Source organism: Panthera pardus, unplaced genomic scaffold (assembly GCF_024362965.1).
Source record: "Panthera pardus isolate Hobbes unplaced genomic scaffold, ASM2436296v1 HiC_scaffold_8, whole genome shotgun sequence".
Classification (NCBI taxonomy): Eukaryota; Metazoa; Chordata; class Mammalia; order Carnivora; family Felidae; genus Panthera; species Panthera pardus.
This window is the reverse complement of record NW_026527013.1, coordinates 15162969-15185781: the sequence shown is the minus strand read 5'-3', so window position 1 is coordinate 15185781 and position 22813 is coordinate 15162969. Positions and strand designations below refer to the sequence as shown.

Here is a 22813-nt window from a genome sequence, read left to right as displayed (position 1 = left end):
ATTGTTTTTGTTCTGCTTTGTTTTGCTTTCTTCTCCTTATATAGTCTCTTTCCTCCAAGTTGTTTTTTTGTGTTTGGCTAGTTGGTTGATTCTGCGTCTATCATGTTAGAAGCTCTCCTCAGATGTCTTGAAATCCTAATTGTCTAGTCATATTTAAAAGAGATTAAAAAGCTGAGTTGGTGGAGGTTATCAACTGGGAGCCTCATAATCGTGCTCTGGTTATCCTGTTGATGGGGACGAATGTCCCCATCTTTAGCTCTTTCCTCTTGGGCTGGTCAGATTGCAGGGAAGGGGCAGAAAAAGAGGGAGACACAGAATCCGAAGCAGGCTCCGGGCTCTGAGCTGTCAGCACAGAACCCCATGTGGGGCTTGAACCCATGAATCGTGAGATCATGACCTGAGCTGGAGTCGGATGCTTAACGAACTGAGCCACCCAGGTGCCCCAGAAACAGTCTATTTTATTATTTTTAATTTTTTTTAATTTTTTTTAACATTTATTTTAGTTTTGAGACAGGGAGAGACAAAGCATGAATGGGGGAAGGTCAGAGAGAGAGGGAGACACAGAATCTGAAACAGGCTCCAGTCTCTGAGCGGTCAGCACAGAGCCCGACGCGGGGCTCGAACTCACGGACCGTGAGATCATGACCTGAGCCGAAGTCGGACGCTTAACCAACTGAGCCACCCAGGCGCCCCAGGAACAGTCTATTTTAAAACTCACCCTTCCATCTGTCATTTTTCTCTGGCAACAGACAGTAGCTGCCTGCATTTCTTTCCAGCTCAGAAATAACCTTTTAAAACAGACTCCTTCCATCCAGCACATTTGTAAGACAAAACATTTCCATACCTTGACAATGCTTTGCTCACCTTCCACTCCAAGAACCAACACATGACATCAGGACATATTGACTTCCACTATGTAGTTAGGTTGTCACGCAAAGGATACAGAAATGCCTCCCTACTTTCTTCATCTCTGTCTCCTTGCCACCACCGTTGCCTCTGTCTGGGACCATCACCGATCCTTCACATCTGAGAATTTCTGACATCATTTACAGAAAGTCGGTGTCACTATCCCAGGGAAGACAGTTTAACAAACTTTAAAGAAAGAAGACAGTAACGACATAACTGTTCCTTAGGCTTAAACTTGTCAAGCAACAATTCTGATATTTTGAGTTCAACACACTGCCATTCCAATATTTATTATTATTATTATTATTATCATTATTATATATGGGAGACAATGGTGCTATGGATGCTAGGAAAAGATGTTGGGGTATACATCCCTGCTTAGAATCAGGACACCAGACAAAATCTGCTTTCACTCTCTGGGTCAGCGTAAACATTTTAAAAGGTTGCTGAGATTTTTCTCAAGATTTCTTCTTCTTGATGGAGTGTCCTCACTCATTCACTGGGGGAGACCCAAGAGCCTCCCTACTTTTCTCGTCTTCCTCCCTCCCTCTAAGCCTCAGTTTCCCCACCTGTCTGCCTGATGAGGGAAGTGAACCAGAGGATAAGCTCTGAGGTCCCCACGAGCTCACAGTCCAGGCCCTTCTGGGAGGGGAAAGGTTGGGTCATGCCCTCAGTCTGGACGTCTCTGCCTCCCCCCGTGGACTGTGGGTTCCCGAGGGCTCCTATGGGCTCTTTTCATCCGTGAAGACACAGAAAAGGAAGGGCAGGAAGCTCCTAAGCGATGACTTCTCAGCCCGTTCACAAGGAGAGTAGGGGTTGCAGGGGAAGAAGTTAGACAGAAGTTGGGGCCAGACAGCGGGCTGATGCTTTCGCATGTAATCGGGTTTCTGACCCAGCCCGCCTTAGCTGTTCTGGGTGACCTTGGCCCAGCCTCCGGCAGCCCACAGGCACAGGTAGCCCATGGAGTCATTTTGGTGAACCCCTAGTCTGCCGGCTGAGAGCCCCTGAACTGTCTACTGCTTTTCTCTGTGGCCCTAGACTTGGTGTGTAGCCTACAGGTGGAAGGGAGAACCTACAGGACCTTGAAAGCCCAACACAGGACGCACACAGGCAGCTGGGAGGAGGCAAGGAGCCCAGCGCCATCGCCTTTTACTGCCCAAAGACTGGCTTGAATGCTTCATGCCCAGGTCACACATTTACTGCTCCACACTGTCTCCTCTTGGCCCTTTCCAGCCTCATGCATTCATGCACCCATTCATGCATTCTTCAAAGCAGCTCCGTTTGTAGAAAACCCTTCCTGTGCTGTCGAATCCTGCCTCTGTAGATGACTAACTGCCTTTGGGCAGGTAGCAGAACTCAGCAGTCGGCCTCATGTGCAACGAGGACGGGGGTGCTGCGAGCATTAGACCCCGTGCAGGTGAAGAGCCCGAGGCTGCAGAGTCGCAGTTCTGCAAACGGGCACGGCGGACCGGCTTTAAAGTCTTGAGAGCCCAAAGCAGGTAGGAGAGGAGCGAGCCCACGAGAAACCAGGGCTTGGGTGACGCACAAATAGGATTCCCGTGCAAAACAGGGCTCACAAGGGCCTCCCTGTCGCCTGGACAGTGAAAGGAAAGCGGATCGGCTTCTCCAAAGGCGACCTTTGTGCCTGTAGGCACAAAGACTTGAGCACTCTCGGCCTTGGGAGGAAAGACTAGCGCGGGAAAGTGGCAACAAGTCCCGGCACCCTGGGAGGGAGAGGCGGGCGGCTGCGGCAGGAAGGGGAGGAGGAGGAGACAGAGGAGGGGACAGGCCGGCCCAACTCGTGCTCGCCCGCGCAGGGCGGAGCCCGGGCTCGCCCGCCCGCAGGTGAGCTAGCCGGGGAGGAGCCGGTGCCAGGCTCAGGCGCCCGCGGCCGCCGCTCCGAGCCACTGGCCACAGCCGCTTCCCCCGCCGAGGCGGAGGCGCCCCGGAGCCATGGCCGGCCAGACCCGCGGGGCCACAATCGCACTGCTGGGGGTCCTGCTGCTCGCCGCCGTGCGCCCGGGAGCTGGTGAGTGCGGTGCGGCGGTAGCGGGTGTAGCTGGGCGGTGGAAGCGGCCGGAGAGCGGGCGCCCGGCGGAGCGTGCGGGGGGCGCAGAAGGAAGCAAGGTGCGGGGGATGCTGAGCCGGGGTGGGGGCGACACAGTCGGGATGCATGGACGGCGCGGGGTCCCCGGGACCGCCCGGCGCCTGGGCGCGCCGCGTCGGGCAAAGTGGCCGTGCCCTCCTGGATTTCGAGCGACCTCGCCCTGGGCGCAGGCCGCGGCACATGGGAGTGTCCCCGAGCGGGGAGCCCGGCGGTCGCGGGGATGAGCCCGGCGCCGACGGCTCAGGAAGAGAAAAGCGCGCGCCCCAGCTGAGGCCCGGGGACCTGCCGCGCATCGGGGGCTTTACCTGAGTGCTTGGGGGGCGCCGGGGCTGGCCGTGGGGAGGGAGCTTTCCTCTCTCGGCCCACCCTCTACCTCCTCATCTGGGGCTGGAAGAAGGGGCAAGAAAACAGCGGTTTGGCCCCGGTAGCGCACGGGATCACCCTTTTCCCGGTCCGCACGCCCCATTCTAGCGCTCTCGAAGTTCCGGAAAATTAATTTGAAAATGGAAGCGCCAGGCTGGAGAAGGGTCCCGGCGTTCTTGCCACGGGGGCGGTGAGCTCCCGCCCCTCGTGCCTCAGGGTAGTGTTTGTACTTTGACCCCGCGAGGGGGTCGGCGAGGGGACGTTCGGGAGAGGTGTGTGAATTTCCAGTTGATTCCGTTGTGCGCTGGGACCGCCGCCTCCCCGCTGCGGGTGCGCGCTCCTGTGCCTGCGGGCTCTGGAAGTAGATCGAAACGTAGAAATAACCGGGGTTCTTCGTGTAAGAACTTGATTCGAAGCCTTTCCTGAGGCTAGCCCAGGTTTTGTGATTTCTAAAGAGTTATCCGGGAGGCGAGTGGGGTCTTGGATTATTCTTTGGTGCCCCTAAGGGGGCGTTTGTATTCGGCGGGTAGGTAGATTAGGGTAAATTAAGTTCAGGAATAAAACGAAGCGGGCGTGGTGGACTTTGGCGTTCTGGCAACTGCCGTCATTGCAAACCTACAGGAAAGCTTCCTGGTTCCTTTCTCCAACGGCATCAGGTGACATACTACTTACTGTACATTCCCTAGACCATTTTAAGACCACATTTAAAGCCTTGTGCCCGTATGCATATCTCTTGTAATACAAATTTACCGGAAGACTGCATTTTCAAGATTTCCTTTGAAGAAAAAAAAAAATCCGTCTAAGAATAAAGAGTGATTTTGCAGGTGAAAATGCGTGTAAATGTGTGTGAGAGAAAAATGTGTGCCCATCACACTTGGGAGCTGTACTGAAACTCGGAATTGTCTGAGGTGTTTCCGGTTGTCTGTGATAACCAGGAATCCCCCAGTAAGAATATGGTGTAAATCAAGGCATTACCAATGCCAAGGATGACAGGCCGGCCTGAACGGGCCTCTGTTAACTGATTTCTCCCTTTGGCCTGGAGACGCTGCCACTTTGGCCTACAGCACTGTCGCTTTCTTCTAGGAAGTTGTTGACTGTCGGAGCGAGCTCTCATGGTTCAGGTATCAATACGGGGAAGCCTAGGGACTTCCCACCTCACTTTCCAAAATCTTCCTGTGGTCTCCGGAATTGGCTGTGTGTGGCCACCTCCCTGGCCTGAACTGGGGGCTGCGTCTTGGAGGTTGGAGCCGTTTCAGAGGACGGCCGCTTTGCCTGACGTCTTGGGGTTGGCCTAACAGGTAGGGGTCTTTGAGAAGTTCCTGGAACCTGTCCAGAGAAGATGGAAAAAGCCGGACAGCCCGGCACAGTGGGTTTGTTTTTTAAATCCCTGAGCTCTCTTAATGAAGACGGCCTAGTGAACATGAATGAAGCTGGTGTCCCTGCAGAACTGAACTGCAAAGGGAAAGTTAATGTCTTGGTGTGATGTGTTGGGGTGAGTGTGGTGTAACCCCCCGCTCCCCCACTTCCAAGAGCGAAGGACTGGTTAAGTTGGAATCAGAACGGTGGTAAAACCTCGACTTCCTGGCTTTTGAAGAATTGCTGAGTGGGGCTCCTGGGCGGCTCGGTTTTTTGAGCCTCCGACTCCGGCTCCGGTCATGATCTCGCGGTTCACGAGTTCAAGGCCCCCGCGTCGGGCTCTGTGCTGACAGCTCGGAGCCTGGAGCCTGCTTCGGATTCTGTGTCTCCTTCGCTCTCTGCCCCTCCCCCACTTGCATTCCGTCTCTCTGAAACATAAACAAACATTAAAAAAAATTTTTTTTTAAAAAAGAGAGAATTGCTGAGATACCAGAGTCTGGGTTCGGTGACCCCATTCTTGCCGCCACCGTGTTTCACCAGAAATGTGAGCAAGCATCAAATGATGTGTTCGCTGACCCCGGATGAGTCTGCGTCTTCGTCATTCTTTGGATTCAAATGAGCAGCTGGTAGCTGTTGTCTGGAATGTGTAACTGGTAGGAGTGATGAGTCTCCCTCACCCCCACAGATTTTCGTGGTTCAGGGTCAGAGAGGGCCACTCTGCTGACCCGGAGGATGTGCTCTGATGCTGGCCCGTCAGCCTCAGGGTTCACCTCAGATGCTGCCATTTTGTCTGTGAAGAACGAACCCTGCCCCCCTCCACGCTCTTCTGGGGGGTTCTCCCGGGCTATCAACGTAGGAGAAGAAGGTCGAAAGCAACAATTAAAATATCTCACGTAGTATATAGTTACTGTAGAAAAATTGGTAATAAATATAACCAAAATGAAAAAAAAAATAATCTGTAAGCAAAGCACATTGGTCACTTTGGTACAGTCTTATCGTGTGCGTGTGTGCGCCCAAAACCAGACCTGGGACCATCCATCGTATGGCTTTAACCAGCCCCCCACAGGTGGACATTTAGGCGGCTTCCCACTTTTCCTGCCAAAAAAAACAGAACGTGTCCAACAGTAGGGGACCGACCGCCTGTGTCCATTTTGATAGGTCTGTTCAGTGAAAAGACATCGAAAGTGACGTGGTGCGGATTCTATAATGACATCAGATGATGTCGTCTCTGTGTTGCCGAGGTTATAAAATAGAAGCTGGATTGTCCCATTTTGATGTATCTGAGCATGAGTTCTTGTCGGCTATATCGCTCTGCACACTTCCTTGACGATCCTGTCCGACTGAAACTCTGGGAATAGAATTGCTGGCATGGAGAGTAGAGAAAATGCTCAGGCTTTGGAGACATCCCGCCTTGTGGCCTTATGGAGAGCTCGTCCTGTGGTCCTGGTGTACGTTCGGGCCGGCGTGTGCCGGTCCCTGGTTCCCACACTATCAGGCTGACCTCATAGATGTCAGTGACATCTATGGAAGAAGAAGCCTTTTCCTCCCTCTAGTTCAGCAAGCTGGGTCTGAGCGGTGTTGGTGGATGTTCGAGAATCTTAGCACCCCAGCTAAGCGATTATGTTGCTGAAACACACACACACACACACACACACACACACACACACACACATACACACACGCAACAGAATGGAGCCCCTTGACTTATAACACAAGCCTCACCTGCGGGTTTGGACGGGGGCGAGGGTGGGGTTTGCTGGTCAGGATTCATGATTGTGGTCAAGGTGGGTGGGGCAGCGGGGGAGGTCAGGACCCCTGCTAGGGAAGACCCATGGCTAAGGCTGTCCACCTGAGTGATGAAGAACAGTTCATACCCTTTAATTATCATTCTAAGTGATAAAAATTCTCCCACAAATTATTTCAAACCACTTCCTACAGCCTTGTAATTAGCCCGTCACCTTCTCCCAGGCAGCTGGCAACGTTCTAGACAATCGGGCCGGGAGAGCCGGGTTTCCTACCTCACCCCTTTGTAGCCTTGAGTTTGTATTTCAGGACATCATTTTTAAAAATCACTAACCACTGCTTGTAATAGCGAACACGTACTGCTCTGCGGCAGCCGCCCTTCTGAGTGTTTTATGTGCAAGCATCTCCCGTTTACCGTCAGTGATGTTTTCTTTAAAACCACACGTGCTGCACAAACACACTAACCGATGCCCTGCGTCTCATGATTTCACACGGGAGACATGGTAACAACCCCAACCCCCATTTGGAAGTATGGCATTTCCAAAAGCCATATATATACAGGGGAACCTGGGGGGCTCAGTCAGTTAAGCATCCGGCTTCGGCTCAGGTCATGATCTCGCAGTTCATGAGTTCGAGCCCCCCCATCGGGCTCTGTGCTGACAGCTCAGAGCCTGGAGCCTGCTTTGGGTTCTGTGTCTTCCTCGCTCTCTGCCCCTCCCCTGCTCACACTCTCTCTCTCTCAAAAAATAAACATGAAAAAAATTTTTTTAATGTTTAAAACAAAACACTGAGTGTTCTGTTCATATTTGTTCTGCGGATGTGTATGTGCTTTTAATACTCAGTTTAAAGACTGTGCTTCGAAACACCTGTACATGGTAACAAAAATTCCAGTTGTACAAAAGGGTACGTGGGAAGAAGTATGTCCCCTTCCACCTCTGACCCCGGGGTTTCGCCCAGAAGCAGCCACGGTTTCTTGTGCATTGTTCCTGAGCAATTCTATGCAAGCACAACCTCATAAATGTGCGTACGTCCCTTCTTTACACAGCCAGACCATAACCATGGTATATGGTATGGGATGTGTCTCATATGCTTCTGGAGTTTGCTCACTTAGCAATCCATCTTGTTGCATATCAGAACATATGGGGGCTGCCATTCTTTTTGACGGCCACGTAATATTCCTGGCCGTGGGCATGCCGTGTGGTGTCACCAGCCTCTTACTGCTGGGTTGTTTCCAGTCTTTTGTTTTTAAATTTTTTTTTAATGTTTATTTATTTTTGAGAGAGAGAGAGAGACAGACAGAGCATGAGTCGGGGAGGGGCAGAGAGAGAGGGACACACAGAATCCGAAGCAGGCTCCAGGCTCCGAGCTGTCAGCACAGAGCCCGACGCGGGGCTCGAACTCACGGACCGTGAGATCATGACCTGAGCCGAAGTCGGACGCTCAACCGACTGAGCCACCCAGGCGCCCCCAGTCTTTTGTGTTTATAGAGAGTTTCAGTTGCCATATTTGCAGTTGTCTTTTTTAGGAATATAGACCAGTGTGTCTGTGGGTGCACTCCCCGGAGGAGGGAATTCCTGGGTCAAAGAGTTTGTACAGAAAGTGTCCGGGAACAAATGGAGGAAAGTGAGTCACAGAAGTGAGGCAACTCCCCCAAGGTCACAACTAATAAGCGGGGGTGCCATCCGTGAACTTGGGCAGACTCATTTCAGAGCCCAGGCTCTGTCCCTCCCCGCACTGCCGTTTTCTTCCTTCCTTCCTTCCTTCCTTCCTTCCTTCCTTCCTTCCTTCCTTCCAGGTGAAACTAACCCTAAGTTTTACTAAGAGAAACGGTTAACTTCCTTTTAAATATTGACTTTTGATGATGTGCTCAAGAAGACTTGAGGACAGGCATGGGCCCTGGGAGCTCCTCCCGGGTCTACGTCGAGTTGCACTGCGTCACGTTCGATCTTGCTGACTTTGACATCGGCGAGTCTAGCGGCGGCAGGTGTAAGACTAAGCCGCAAACCCAACCGTGTGCGATGGCTCACACACGACAGGTGTTTATTTCTTGCTCAGATGAAACCCCAAACAGGGGACCTCCTCCAAGCAGTGATGAGGACCCAGGGTCCTTTGACTTCCTGTCTCTGCCGCCTTCAGCATGTGTCCTGTCCTCCGTGCTCATCCACGTCACGCTGACGGAAGGAAGAAGAGTGCAGAGGGGCTCCCGTGGGAGTCTTGACGCCTGAGCACGGAAGCCGTTTCACATCCGTTGTGTGGCCGTTCTCTTGGCTCCAGATCAGTGGCCTGGCCCCATCCCAGTGGAAGGGAGACCGGAATGTCGTCTCGATGGGACCCCGGAAGAAGTTAGCGTTGTCCAGTTGGCAAGACCGTGGGCAAAGTGGGGAGAGCACCCCACTTAAGAGTGAGGACGCGTGGCTGTAACCTCAAGTCTTATCGACAGCGAGCTTTATGACTTGGGAGAGTCGCCTCGCCTCTCTGGGCCTCGCTTTTCCGGTCTTTGACATAGGGGCTTGGACCATGCAGAGGAAGTACCAGCCCTAATCTTTTCTGCCAAAGCTGATCTGTGGACCTGCTGGAGACCCCTGAGCTGAGGGAACAGCTCAGGCAGGTTTGTATCCAACCCCCGTGAAGTTTCTGGCTAAAACTGTGCCTGGCACATAGCTAGCATTGAATAAATTGCGTGTGGGTGAACAGATAGGTACTCCGGGTCACCATCAAAGCGAGTCTTTTTAGGAGGGAATGAGCACAGAGGAGTTAGAGGACTTCTGGGGCACCCGGGTGGCCCGGTCGGTTGGGTGTCCGACGTCGGCTCGGGTCATGATCTCACGGTTCGTGAGATCAAGCCCCGTGTCGGGCTCTGTGCTGACAGACATAATCTCTGCTTCAGGTTCTGTGTCTCCCTCTCTCTCTGCCCTTCCCCCGCTCACTCTGTCTCTCTCGTGCGCTCTCTCAAAAATAAATAAAAAACATTAAAAAAATTTTTTAAAGAAGTTAGATGACTTCTTCAAGTCGCACTGTTGGAAGGGACTGAGGACCAGAAGTGCTAACTCCCAGATCTTCTGGCTCCAGCTCTGATGCGAATCAGACAGAAGAAGAAGAGGAGGGAAGCTGGGTCCTGGAAAGTAGAAAAAAGAGAATGTGGATGGGCAGAGGGAACCACAGCTCTCTGTGTCCCTGCAGGGGGTGGGGGAGACCTCCCTGGTATCCGGCCGGAGTCTCTACCTCAGGCCAGGACCTGGGGTCTTCACTAAGTCTCTGCTGGTCCCCCAAAAACGTGTGCTCAGGAGGCAGTGGATGGGGGTGTGGGTGGGTCCGCAGGAATGCAATCCCGCTTCTGGAAACCTTCAAGGGAATCGCCAGGAAACGACGAGGACTTGCTTGTGATACAATGAAGGAAGCAGGGAGTAAAGTCATGTGTGTGCAGGGCGACTCGTGTCAGCTTGCTGTCCTTCTGTCTGTATCTCATAGGAGCTCAGGAAAAAAGACGGGAAGGACGCCCCACCAAAAGGGTCTGGCCTCTTGGGGTGGCTCAGCAGAGTCCTCTTGTACAAAGGACAGTTCGTCGGTAGCAGTAAGGACGGTGACAAGGACTCCATGTTATCCCACGTGTTCTCCCCATTTGACCCACCATTGCCCCACCGTCTCCTAACCGGGTTGGTTGGGTTTGGTTTTCTCTACATTGTGATGCTGAATTTGCAAGAGAAGGCAATAGAGTATCAGAATTGACCCTCACTTCACAAACTTGTAGGAAATTAGAAGCTCTTTCTTCGGGTACTGGACTTAAAAAATAATATGCACGTCTCAGTTCTCTCCCGAGTGGAGCCCAAGACAAGGGCACCACTGGAAACCTCTCTGGTCTGACTTTGCCAGGGAGGGGCCGCCCTCTTGGACCAGCTGTCCATCCTGCCAGATGGACACACAGCTCACGACCCTGAGGCCATTAAACACCTCGCTGCAACATGTGAACGTGTATAAGTAATAAATTTGGAAACATCTTGCCAGAATAAATTAAAACTGTCCCATAAGCACAGATGATATAGCTTTCTTTTTTTTTTTTAATTTGCTTTTTTAATGATTATTTTTGAGAAAGAGAGAGACAGCCAGAGCACAAGCGGGAGGAGGGGCAGAGAGAGAGGGAGACACAGAATGGGAAGCAGGCTCCAGGCTCCGAGCTGTCAGCACAGAGCCCGACGTGGGGCTCGAACTCACGAACCGCGAGATCGTGACCTGAGCCGAAGTCGGACGCTCGACCGACGGAGCCACCCAGGCGCCCCAGCGTAGCTTTCTTGAAGTTTTAAGTGAAGTGCGGATACTTCTGACCCTCGGTGACAGAAGATCAGAGGCTTCGGGGTGTCCTGATTCCACCACCTGCTAGCTAGACAACTTGCGCTGGTCACTTAGCCTCCCTAGGACTAAGTCCTCAGTTCCAAACGAGGACACCGCAGCACCTCGTGGGTGGGTCGAATGGAATCACGGCTGTAAACCACTCAGCACTAAGGTCGGGCCTGAAACGCATTCCTCGGTGAATGAGAATTGCCATTTTCTTCGATAACTTGAGCTGAGCCCAGGAAGAACTTGGAGTTTTGCAACAGCAGGCAGTCTGGACCAAACTGCCAGGGCAGAGTCTGCCCTGGTCGCTCGTGGGAGACAATTGACATTGTTCTCGGGCTTCTGCTACCACACGGTGCTTTGGATACTCTCCCGGTGCAGTTGACTTTGGGCACGTGTGAAGACATCTTGGGAGAAGCTCCTAGAAGAGAAGCTGCTGGATTAAAAACCGCGAGAAGTTGGGGCACCAGGGTGGCTTAGTGGGGGAAGCATCCAACTCCTGATTTCGGCTCAGGTCGTGAGCCAGTTGTGAGATCGAGCCCGACGTTGAGTGTAAAGCCTGCTTGGGATTCTCTCTCTCTCTCTCTCTCTCTCTCTCTCTCTCTCTGTCTCTCAAAATAAATAAGCATTTTTTTTTAACTGCAAGAAGTTGTCCTCAATGATACTAGCACAAGTTTTTAAAAACTGTTTGCAAGTGAATACAGACACGCATGCACACACACACACACACACACACACACACACTTCCTGTTAACCAGGGAACTGACCAGACCAGTTTTCTATAACTTCAATGCCAGGCCCAATTATTCTGAGACATGAATGTGAACACCCCAGGAGGCTTCTGAGGATTACAGCTGTTCTCATGAGCAGGTGTCATACTCCAAGACTGGGCTGGAGGGTGCCAGGCCGCAAAAGCCCAGTTGGACCCCTGCCTTTAATCCTCTCCGAGAGATGGAGGATTGCTCAACTGGCCCAGAAGTTGCTGACAATCTTATCAGGCACTTCAGCCTTGGGCTATAAACCTGTCGGGAGCAAGTTCTCAACTTGTCAGAACACAGAAGATGTTTTTCAAATTGCGAACGGTGCTGGGTCGTCTTGCAGAAGCCCGTCACAACCCAGTGTAGCCGAACCCCTGGCATTAACATCTCCCAGCCTCCCTGGTCTCTCCCCGTGTGGGGAGTACAGCCCGAGTCGTGACCAGGAACCTGGGACCCGGGGAAGGCGTACCCCACCAGCGCCTTGAAACCCTAGATAAGCATGGTTTGCTCCTTGTGCTGGTGGTTGGAGACTGGAAACAACCCAAACATCCATCATTAGAAGCCTGGTTAAATAAATGATGGCACATCCCAGCAGTGGATGCTACGCAGCCATATAAGGCCACTGGGTAGCTCTCGGTGTACGGATGGGGGAGGGTGACCCCCAAGATATATTATGGAGAGGAAAACATACGGTTCAGAACAGTGAATAAAGCATGTTGCCTTTTGGCAAAAGGAAATGAAATAAAATAAAATAGGGGTGGCATATAGATACACACTTGCGTATTCACAGATTTCCTGTATAAGGACACGCAAACCGGTGTCAGGGGTTGCCCCTGGCAAGAACACCAGGTTCAAGATAAGAGTGACTTTTTAGCGGTCAAAACTCATTTTTGTTTTTTTGGGTTTTTTTTTTTTTTTTTTTCTTTTTACCTTGTGCTTCGTGTATTATTTAATTTAAATGTAAACCATATTTTTCAGCTTTTATGAAGACACACAGAGGCACCTGAGTGGCTCAGTCAGCTGAGGGTCCAACGCTTGGTTTAGGCTCAGGTTGTGATCTCACCGTTCATGAGTTCGAGCCCTGCATCAGGCCCTGGGCTGACAGCTCAGAGGCTGGAGCCTGCTTCGGATTCTGTATCTCCCTCTCTCTGCGGCCCCCGGCACCGGCCACCGCACCCCTGCTCATGCTCTGTCTCTCTCTGTCTCTCAAAAATAAACATTAAAAAAATTGAAATTAAAAAAGTAGTTTTAAATTAAGAAAACATCCAAAGGCAGGTACAGGTATAGCAATCAATAGTAATGCTTTGTGAAAACAAAGATATCATGAATGTAGATACTGTCTTCAAAAAGTCTGCAGTTGCTTCCTGCAGGAATTGGGTTGTGTAGAAATATTAAGTCACTAGAATTGGGGAACTGATGACCAAAGCTGCCTTCTCCACTTGGAGCGACATTTCTAGAAGAGGAAATTGCTACGCTTCCCTCCTGTCTGCTTTTAGAGCATAGCACTGAGCAGGCCTGGAGAATTTGATTTCTGCCTAGAAAATCTTTGAAAGTTCCAGTCTAATCTTAGGCCATTTGGTAATAAACCCCATCCATCCACAGATCTTGGAGGCCCCCTATGCTAGACGGTGGGCATTCAGAGGTAGGAACCACCAGTCCCTCGCTCTCCAGGGACTCATCATGCAGAAGGGATTCAAACATGGGAACTAGGGGCTGCAAATTGGTGGCCTAGAGGTCTTGGCCCAGTTCTGTTGGATGTGTTTTGGAAAAAAAGCTGACTGACAAAGTATTCAGTAAAGCACGCACCCTCTGTTGCAACAAAGACACCGTGTTGGCTTTTCTTGTTTACGTTGCTTGCCTGGGTCCCCGAAAGCAGGAGTCTGAGACACTGTCCAATGTGATAACTACTCTTCAAAGACATATATGTATAAAAACCACAGTAAAGGTACGGGATGGAGAATAGCTTTCAAAGACAGGAAAAGAGAAAGCAGAAGACAAGGTGTCTGAGGTCTGTGGGCCATCACAGGAAACCATGAGGCTGGCCCTGGAGTGAAAGTGTGGCTCTGTCATTCGTTACCAGTAATCCCACTGTGTTGTCCTGGTATTTCGAGAGCATTCTGCCACCATCTCCGAAAAGGACAACTTGCTACGCGAGCCACTATCTGGAAAACGCTATCCTTCAACACGCAGATGGCCGAGAGACACATGAAACGATGCTCAACATCACTCATCCTCAGGGGAATGCAAGTCAAAGCTACAGCGAGATACTGCCTCACACCTGTCAGAATGGCTAAAAGCAATGACACAAGAAACAACAGGTGTTGGCGAGGATGCAGGGAAAGGGGAATCCTTCTGCACTGCTGGTGGGAATGCAAACTGGTGCAGCCACTCTGGAAAACAGTGTGGAGGTTCCTCAAAAAGTTAAAAACAGAGCTACCCTGTGATGAAGCAATCACATTGCTAGGTCTTCACCCAGAGAATACAAAAATACTAATTCCAAGGGATACACGCACCCCGAGGTTTAGAGCAGCATTATCTACAACAGTCAGAGTATGGAAACAGCCCGGGTGCTCGTCGATTGATGAATAGATAAAGATGGGGTGTATATATACAATGGAATATTACTCAGTCATGAGAGGAAAGAATGAAATCTTGACATTAGCAATGGCGTGGATGGAGCTAGAGAGTATCATGCTAAACAAAATAAGTTAGGCAGAGAAAGACAAATACTATAGGATTTGACTCATATGTGGAATTTAAGAAACCAAACAAATGAGCAAAGGGGAAAAAAGAGAGAGGCAAACCAAGAAACGGACCCTTAACTACAGACAACACACTAATGGTGACCAAAAGAGAGGTGGATGGGGGGGGTGGGGGGACAAGCGATGGATATTAAGGAGTGCACTTGCGGGGCGCCTGGGTGGCTCAGTCGGTTCAGCGTCCGACTTCGGCTCAGGTCATGATCTCGCGGTCCGTGAGTTCGAGCCCCGCGTCGGGCTCTGTGCTGACAGCTCGGAGCCTGCTTCCGATTCTGTGTCTCCCTCTCTCTCTGCCCCTCCCCTGCTCATGCTCTGTCTCTCTCTGTCTCAAAAATAAATAAAACATTTTTAAAAAAGGAGTGCATTTGCTGTGATGAGCACCGGCTGTTGTATAGAATTGTTGAATCACTACGTTGTACACTTGAAACTAATATTACACTGTATGTTAACTCACTGGAATTTATCCATTTTTTTCAGTTTATTTATTTATTTATTTTGAGGGGGGAGCGGGAGGGGCAGAGAGAGGTGGGAGAGAGAGAGAGAATCCCAAGCAGGCTCCGCTCTGTCAGTGCAGAGTCCGCTGACGCAGGGCTTGACGTCACGACCGTGAGATCGTGACCTGAGCTGAAATCAAGAGTCAGACACTTAACCAACTGAGCCACCCAGGCACCCCTGGAATTTATTTTTTTTAATGTTTGTGTATTTTTGAGAGAGAGAGAATGCACGCGTGCAGGCTGGGGAGAGACAGACAATCCAAAGCAGGCTCCGTGCTGTCAGCATGGAGCCTGGATGCGGGGCTCAGACTCACGACCCGTGAGATTGTGACCTGAGCCGAAATCAAATGCCTAACCGGCCGAGCCACCCAGGCGGCCCGGTTAACTAACTGGAATTTAAATTAAAACTGTAAAAAAAAGAGTGATCCTTCAAAGTGTGATTTACAACTGGAGATCAGCTATAGGAGCAAAACCGAATGCAGTTAAATGAAGATTAAATGCCTCATCGCTCTGGGATTTTATCTGGATTTGTTCCCATCTCCCCCCCCGCCCCTTCCTTCCTTGGAAATAGCACTTAGCAGTAGGACCAACTCCAGATGTAAGGAATATGGTTCACGAAAAGGGAAGTGCTCCGAACCACAGTCTCTCCCTCCCTTTCAGTGCTAACCATCTGCCTCTTTTCTTCCACCTGCCGACACGATGTGCTTGGGAACCAGGCTCCTCAAACGCCTCATCTCAACATTCATGGTCCTTCGACCTTGTTTTTTACGTCCCTGAATTTTTAGCATAATTGTCTTGAGATTGCTGGCTAGTCCCCTACTGGCCAATACGACCATCCTTGTTGATCTAACTCTTTGCGTGATGGCGGGGCCCCTATAATATCCATTCTTCTTGATTTAAGACCTTCCGTGCCAATATCTTCCATACCATCCGTCCTCATGGACATAACACCTTCCGTAGCAACAGTTCGTGTTGGTATAGCACCTTCCGTAACGACCTTCCTCGTTGGTGAGACACCTTCGGTGGTGGTTGACCTTGGTGACACAACACCTTCCAGAATCACCATCCTCTGATGTAACGTATTCCAGAATGTTCCTCCCTGTGGACGTAACACCTCCTGCACTAGCCCCCGTTGGGGAGGAAAGCACGCGTCTGTCTGGCCCCAAAGATTTCCTGCAGCGTGCAGCCTTTCTTTGCTGGCCAGTTTCACCCTGACCTTACCCGGCCTACCAGAGGAATCACTTCATTGACCTGGCCTGTAGCCGTTTGAGAGACCTTCATTCAGAGACTTATTCTCCAAGTCAGGCTGTGTGGATTGCTCTGCACTAGGGCAGAGGGCAGGGTGGATATTCAGAGCGGGTGTCGGAACAGCAAACACTCACACTTCTCTCTGTGTTGGTGGTATTGAGTGCTACAGACGGAAGCAGGTCCCTCTGACTGCTGCCCCCTCTCTAACGGGGGTGGGGGTGGGGGCAAACGCTTGGGCCCAGGCTGCCCAGCAGCCCGTGACCTTGAGGGTGGACGTCTTGAAGTAGCAGCCATGCATGGGCTTTGCCGTCAGGCAGTCACGGGTTTGAATCTCAGGCATGCATCTTCCCAGCTGTGAATGTGAACAGTTTACCTAAAGGATACCTACAGGAAGTATCTGGCACATAGCAGGTGCCGAACAGATGGGGTGGTAAATTACTGCCGTCATTCCCAGAAGCCACCTCCGTTTGGCCAGCCCTACACAGCCTAACGCCTCTGGGCTCTTGGGGTATGAAGGCCAGGCTTCCCACCGGATCTGTCCCTGATTTCTGGTTGGCATCTGAGGACCCTCTTCTTGCTCTGGCTGTGCCCACAAGACCAGGTGAGATGAGCAGCCGTGAGCCCTCTTGACCACAGCACCCCCTTCCCTCTGACCCACCCTCCCTGTCACCTTCTGGCGTCTGGATACTAACGTTTTACGGTGAATACAAGGTGTTTAGACATCCTCACTGATGTACCCTTCCATCAAAGCTGTCCACTTGGCATCACATCATAACGGCAGCTCAGCTCAGAAGGGAAGGTTCCGCGCCCTAGACAGTACCGTATACTTATCCAAACCCCTTTCCTTGAGCAGCTCAGCATGTCCTGCCTGGTACCCTATCTGGTTACAAGTTCTACACGGGTTTTCTACTGCCACATAACAAATTGTCATAAACTTAGTGGCCTATGACAAAGTCCAGATAAGATGTGGACAGCTTCTTGGCTCAGTCTCACTAGGCTAAAATCAAGATGTTGGCCAGGCTGTGTTCTCATCTAGAGCCCGGCTCCTCTTCTGCGTTCACACGGTTGTAGCAGAATTCAGTGCTCTGTGGCGGGTAAGTCCAAGGTACTCCCGCTCACAGCAATTAGAGGCCACTCAAACTTCCCACCATGTGGCCCCCGCCATCTTCAAAACCAGCTACAGAGAATCTACCTTTAGGCGAATTCCTTTTTCTCCAGGAAAAGCCCAAACTCTTCTAGGGGCTCAACTGATTAGGTCAGGCCCACCAGGATAAAGTTGACCTGGCCCTACAACATCAATCACATGAATGATATGCCTTGATATTTGGAGTCCTTTCCACACTCGAGGGGAGGAGTACCTACAGGGCACGGGGTCTCTGGGGTCACCTTGAGATTCTGCCTACCACAAGGTTCAGAGGCTCAGGGGCTTGGTCCCGTCTGTGTGGATGGAAGTGATATTCTTTGCACTTACACATGTGGTCTCACTGAGGTACTTGTAGAAGTCCCGTGTGGTTCATGTTTGTGGCCAAATATTACAGATGAGAAATCTGCAGTTTAATGAGGTAAGTTGGGGGGCGCCCGGGTGGCTCAGTCGGTTAAGCAAGACTTTGGCTCAGGTCATGATTTCACAGCTCGTGAGTTCAAGCCCCGCGTCGGGCTCTGTGCTGACAGCTCAGAGCCTGAAGCCTGCTTCGGATTCTGTGTCTCCCTCTCTCTCTGCCCCTCCCCTGCTTGCACTCTGTCTCTCTCTCAAAAATAAACATTAAAAAAATAAAATAAAATAAAATAAAATAAGGAGGTAAGGTGGCTTGTCCAAAGCGGCCCAGCCAAGCGTGGCCCCAGCGATGACCGCAGAGACTGGGCTCATGAGGCAGGGAGGGTTACTCACATCAGACTGAGTGACAGAGGTCAAGACTCTAGTGGCCCCCAGCACAGGACAGGCCCAAATAGAACCTTCTCTCCTGCTGTCCCTCCCTGCTCCCTCATGACGGACCTACAAAGCTGCAGGCCAACCTAAATCAAAGACGGATCTTTTTTTTTAAGTTTATTTATTTATTTTTTATTTAAAAAAAAATTTTTTTTTTAACATTTATTTATTTTTGAGACAGAGAGACAGACAGAGCATGAACGGGGGAGGGGCAGAGAGAGAGGGAGACACAGAATGGGAAGCAGGCTCCAGGCTCCGAGCTGTCAGCACAGAGCCCGACGCGGGGCTCGAACTCACAGACCGTGAGATCGTGACCTGAGCTGAAGTCGGACGCTTAACCGACTGAGCCACCCAGGCACCCCAAAGTTTATTTATTTATTTCTGAGAGAGAGAAAGAGAGAGAATCCCAAGCAGGCTCCACTAGCATGGAGCCCGATGCGGGGCTCAAACCCACAAACCCTGAGTCAGGACCTGAGACGAAACCAAGAGCCCGACGCTCAACCCACTGAGCCCCCCAGGCGCCCCTCAAAGTTGGATGTTTCCATAATGAGGCATTTCCCTGCTGCCTCCCTACCCCCATCTCTTCACGTTATCTTTGAGGGACAGTGAATAATAAGATGGAAAGAGGCTGATATAACCTTCTGGAAAAGCCCATTTTAAACGAAACTCACTTTAAGATTAACCAGCGCATGGCTTCTGTTCGGACAAGTAAGAGCGTCTCATGGATATTGTTGCTAATCGCCGAGGAATGCGGGCCTGTCAGAACACTGGTCACCGTAGCCCGTTGTTGGGCCTGCGGCACCGGGAAGGTCAGGGTCGCTGAGTGCTACCCTGCTAGTGGCTAGCAGGCTGAGGGACGCTCTGACCGGCTGCGTTTCAGAGAAATGCTCCTGCTTCTTTTTTTCATAACCTTTTCCCATCTTCTGAGTCTTCCAGTTTATTGACACCGTTTTTCGGTTCAGAGAAAGCTTCCTCCCCCTTCTCGCAAAGCGAATATCGTGTGTAGCCATGAGTTTGAGCCTCTGTCCTTTTGCTCACTCTTGGGTTGTTACTCAAATCAGCGGTCAGCGATGCTCAGGTTGAAAAGCAAAGCCCGCCTACCACATGACGCTCGGTGGTGAGATGAGCAAGACGCAAAAGGACAAATAGTGAGTGTCCCCCTCCCACTTATGCGAGGTCCTTAGAGGAGTCAAATCCATAGAGACAGAAAGATCAGTGGGCGCCAGGAGCTGGGGGAGGGGAACGGGGAGTTACTGTCCAATGGGGACAGAGTTTCAGTTTGGGAAGATGGAAATATTCTGGAGATGGGTGGCGGGGGTGGTTTCACAATAACGTGAATATATAGACTTAATGCCACTGAATTGTACCCTTTAAAGTGATTAATCAGGGGCGCCTGGGTGGCTCGGTCGGTTAAGCGTCCGACTTCGGCTCAGGTCGTGATCTCGTGGTTCGTGGGTTCGAGCCCCGCGTCAGGCTCTGTGCGGACAGCTCAGAGCCCGGAACCTGCTTCAGATTCTGTGTCTCCCTCTTTCTCTGCCCCTCCCCTGCTCACGCTCTGTCTCTCTCTCTCTGTCAAAAATAAGTAAACATTAATTTTTTTTTTTAAATGGCTACCGTGGTAAAGTTTCTGTTATGCTTACTTTACCACAATTTTAAAAAGGGGGGGGAAAGTGTGTGGGATTTATTCATGGGTAGCAGACGGATGAATACTCTTTTCCCAAAATTTTCAAAGTTTATTTATTTATTCTGAGAGACAGGAGAGAGAGAGAGAGCATGAGCAGGGGAGGTGCAGAGGGAGAGGGACAGAGAGAGAATCCTAAACAGGCTCGGCGTTGTTAGCACAGAGCCCGACGTGGGGCTCGAACACCCAAACCGCGAGATCCTGACCTGAGCTGAACCCAGGAGTCGGACACTTAACCGACTGCACCACCCAGGCGCCCCGTTTTCCATTTTCTTTCTTATTTTTTTACCACAATGAAGAAAAAAGAGTGGAGCACATGTTACGATCCCCAGGCTTGCTTGGTAAATGTACCGATGTATCTGCTTCTAACGGTGGCCTTAGAGGAAATCTTGGACACACCCCACAGCGTCCCCCCTTCCACAAGCCTAACTCGCTACGCTCCTGGTTGTGTGGACAAGACCCCGTGCCCAGCACCCTGCGGTCACAAAGAGGGACTCAGGAGGGTTTAGTGCACGCCTGGAAGGATAGAGCAGGGTGGGGGGGGGGGGTTGAGTCTCTCATCAGAACACGTTCCAAACAGTTAGCTATTGTTTCTCTGAATTTTCAAAACTGTTTTATTGAGGCACACACGAGGATACGTAAATCTTAAGTATACAGCTTGATACATTTTCCAGATGTATATACACTTATACATACACATTTATACGTGTGTGTATGCCCTTACAGCACCCCAGAATTTTCCTCTTCCCCCTTCCTATTTAATATCTGTCCCCCGGGCATTCGCTGTTCTGACTTATGCCAGCATAGGTTGGCTTTGTCTTCTGGAACTTGATATGACCGGAATCATACACTATGTAGCCTTTTGTGTGTGGATTCTTGTTTAACCATCTTGCTGCTCACTTTGTGTTTTGTTTTGTTTTGTTACTGTTTATTTATCTTTGGGAGAGAAAGAGACAGAGCACCAGCAGGGGAGAGGCAGAGAGATCATGACCTGAGCCGAAGTTGTACGCTTAACCGACTGAGCCACCCAGGTGCCCCTGGTTTGTTTTGTTTTGTTTTGTTTTGTTGTTTTAATTGTTTAATGTTTATTTATTTTTGAGAGAGAGAGCATGAGCAGGGGAGGGCAGAGAGAAAGAGAGAGAGATACACACGCACACACACACACACACAGAATTCAAAGCAGACTCCAGGCTCTGAGCTTTGGGGCTACAGGCTCTGGGCACACAGGGCCCAATGCAGGGCTCGAACTCATGAACTGCGAGATTGTTTTGGTTTAAAGTCTATTTATTTATTTTGAGATAGAGAGACTGGGAGTTGGGGAGGGGCAGAGAGAGGCAGAGAGAATCCCAAACAGGCTCCACACTGCCAGCACGGAGCCCGACATGGGGCTCGAACTCACGAACCATGAGATCGTGACCTGAGCCGACACCAAGAGTCGGCCGCTCAACCGACAGCTAGGGAACAGCTAATTCCCTGGTGGTTAGGTGGGGCCAGTGGAACAAAGTGCTTTAGGGCTGGAACACCGAAGAAATTGGAGATTCAGCAACTTGTAAACATTTAGCAGTTGGGAAAAGGGAACTATGGACCTCCTGTCCTGAATGTCTGTGAGCAGACATACGGATGCGTTTTAGAATCTTCTTCTTTGATTCTTCCCCCTCCATCCTTGTGATCCTTACTGACTTTCACAGTCGTGCTAGCTCACACTTCAGGGTCTGACAGAAGGAATCTCTTTAACATTTCATAAAATGGAAATGTGGTTCAAACTGGCCTTATAGCATTGGAACATACCATCATGAGTTATTTACAGTGGTTATAAGCTGAGTTATGTGTATTACTTAATTCTGCAATTCCCATGTTCACAGTCTGTTATTATTTTGCTCCCTCTGTGGCCCTCTTTGAAATCATTCCTTCGCCCAGTGCACTTTGACTCAGTCTGGAGTTAAATGTGAAAGTCCATGTTTTGGGTTGGCAAGAAGCCTTAAAATGGCCATGGTCCCAGAGCGATTTATACATAGATGTGTGCATTTGCTCTAGACCGGGGCCCAGACCGTCCACAGCCTGGTTGTGCGTCTCTCACATGCATCTCTAATATGGTGTGCATCTTTGATCATAAAAGGGAAGGGATGCAGGGCCACCTGGGAGGCTCAGGCTGTTGAGCGTCCCGCTTCGGCTCAGGTCACGATCTCACGGTTGGTGAGTTCAAGCCCCTCATTGGGCTGTCTGCTGTCAGCGTGGGGCTCGCTTCAGATCCTCTGTTTCCCTCTCTCTGCCCCTTCTCCACTTGCACTCTCTGTCTCTCTCTCAAAAATAAATAAACATTGGGGTGCCTGGGTGGCTTAGTCGGTTAAGTGTCCGACTTCGGCTCAGGTCACGATCTCACGGTCCGTGAGTTCGAGCCCCGCGTCGGGCTCTGTGCTGACAGCTCAGAGCCTGGAGCCTGTTTCAGATTCTGTGTCTCCCTCTCTCTGCCCCTCCCCTGTTCATGCTCTGTCTCTCTCTGTCTCAAAAATAAATAAACGTTAAAAAAAATTTTTTTTAATAAATAAACATTAAAAAAAGAGAGAGAGAAGGATACAGCAGAAGGGTTTGGATATGCACACTGATCACCACATTAGAAAAATAATTCAAAACACAAGCCCCGAAAATTGTCCATGGCTAGCATCCCCTTTAGAGGATCATTCAGTTACTTTAGAAAATAAACAACTTGCATCGGTGCATATAAATTTCTTTCCTGAAGAGTTTAGGAATTAAGACAAGGAAATGGATGGGTGGACACAACAGCCCCCTGTTTTGATAGACTGTTCCCCAAGTCGAGTTGACTCCCCAACCCCTGTTACAAGTTCCTTGTAACATTGTTCTTTGAACTTCAGTTTACTGTGTCCTCTAGGATTGCTCTAAGAGCCATGGAAATGGTAAACTTTTTTTTATTATTTTTTTTTAATGTTTATTTTTGAGAGAGAGAGAGAGAGAGAGTGAGAGAACATGAGCGGGGGAAGGGCAGAGAGAGAAGGAGACACAGAATCGGAAGCAGGCTCCAGGCTCTGAGCTGTCAGCACAGAACCCAACGTGGGGCTCGAACCCACGAACCGTGAGATCATGACGTGAGCCGAAGTCAGACGCTTAAACTGACAGAGCCACCCAG

The 22813-nt window shown here is 50.5% G+C and overlaps 1 protein-coding gene across 1 annotated transcript in view; it reads left to right on the top strand.

Moving 5' to 3' along the window:
- Positions 1 to 2761: 2761 nt before the first annotated feature.
- Positions 2762 to 22813, top strand: part of CDCP1 (CUB domain containing protein 1) — a 57064-nt gene continuing 37012 nt past the window's right edge. The window contains exon 1 of the mRNA XM_053897249.1: positions 2762 to 2935. Coding sequence (XP_053753224.1) covers positions 2860 to 2935 — 76 coding nt within the window. The 5' untranslated portion in view covers positions 2762 to 2859. The remainder of the gene's footprint in view (positions 2936 to 22813) is intronic.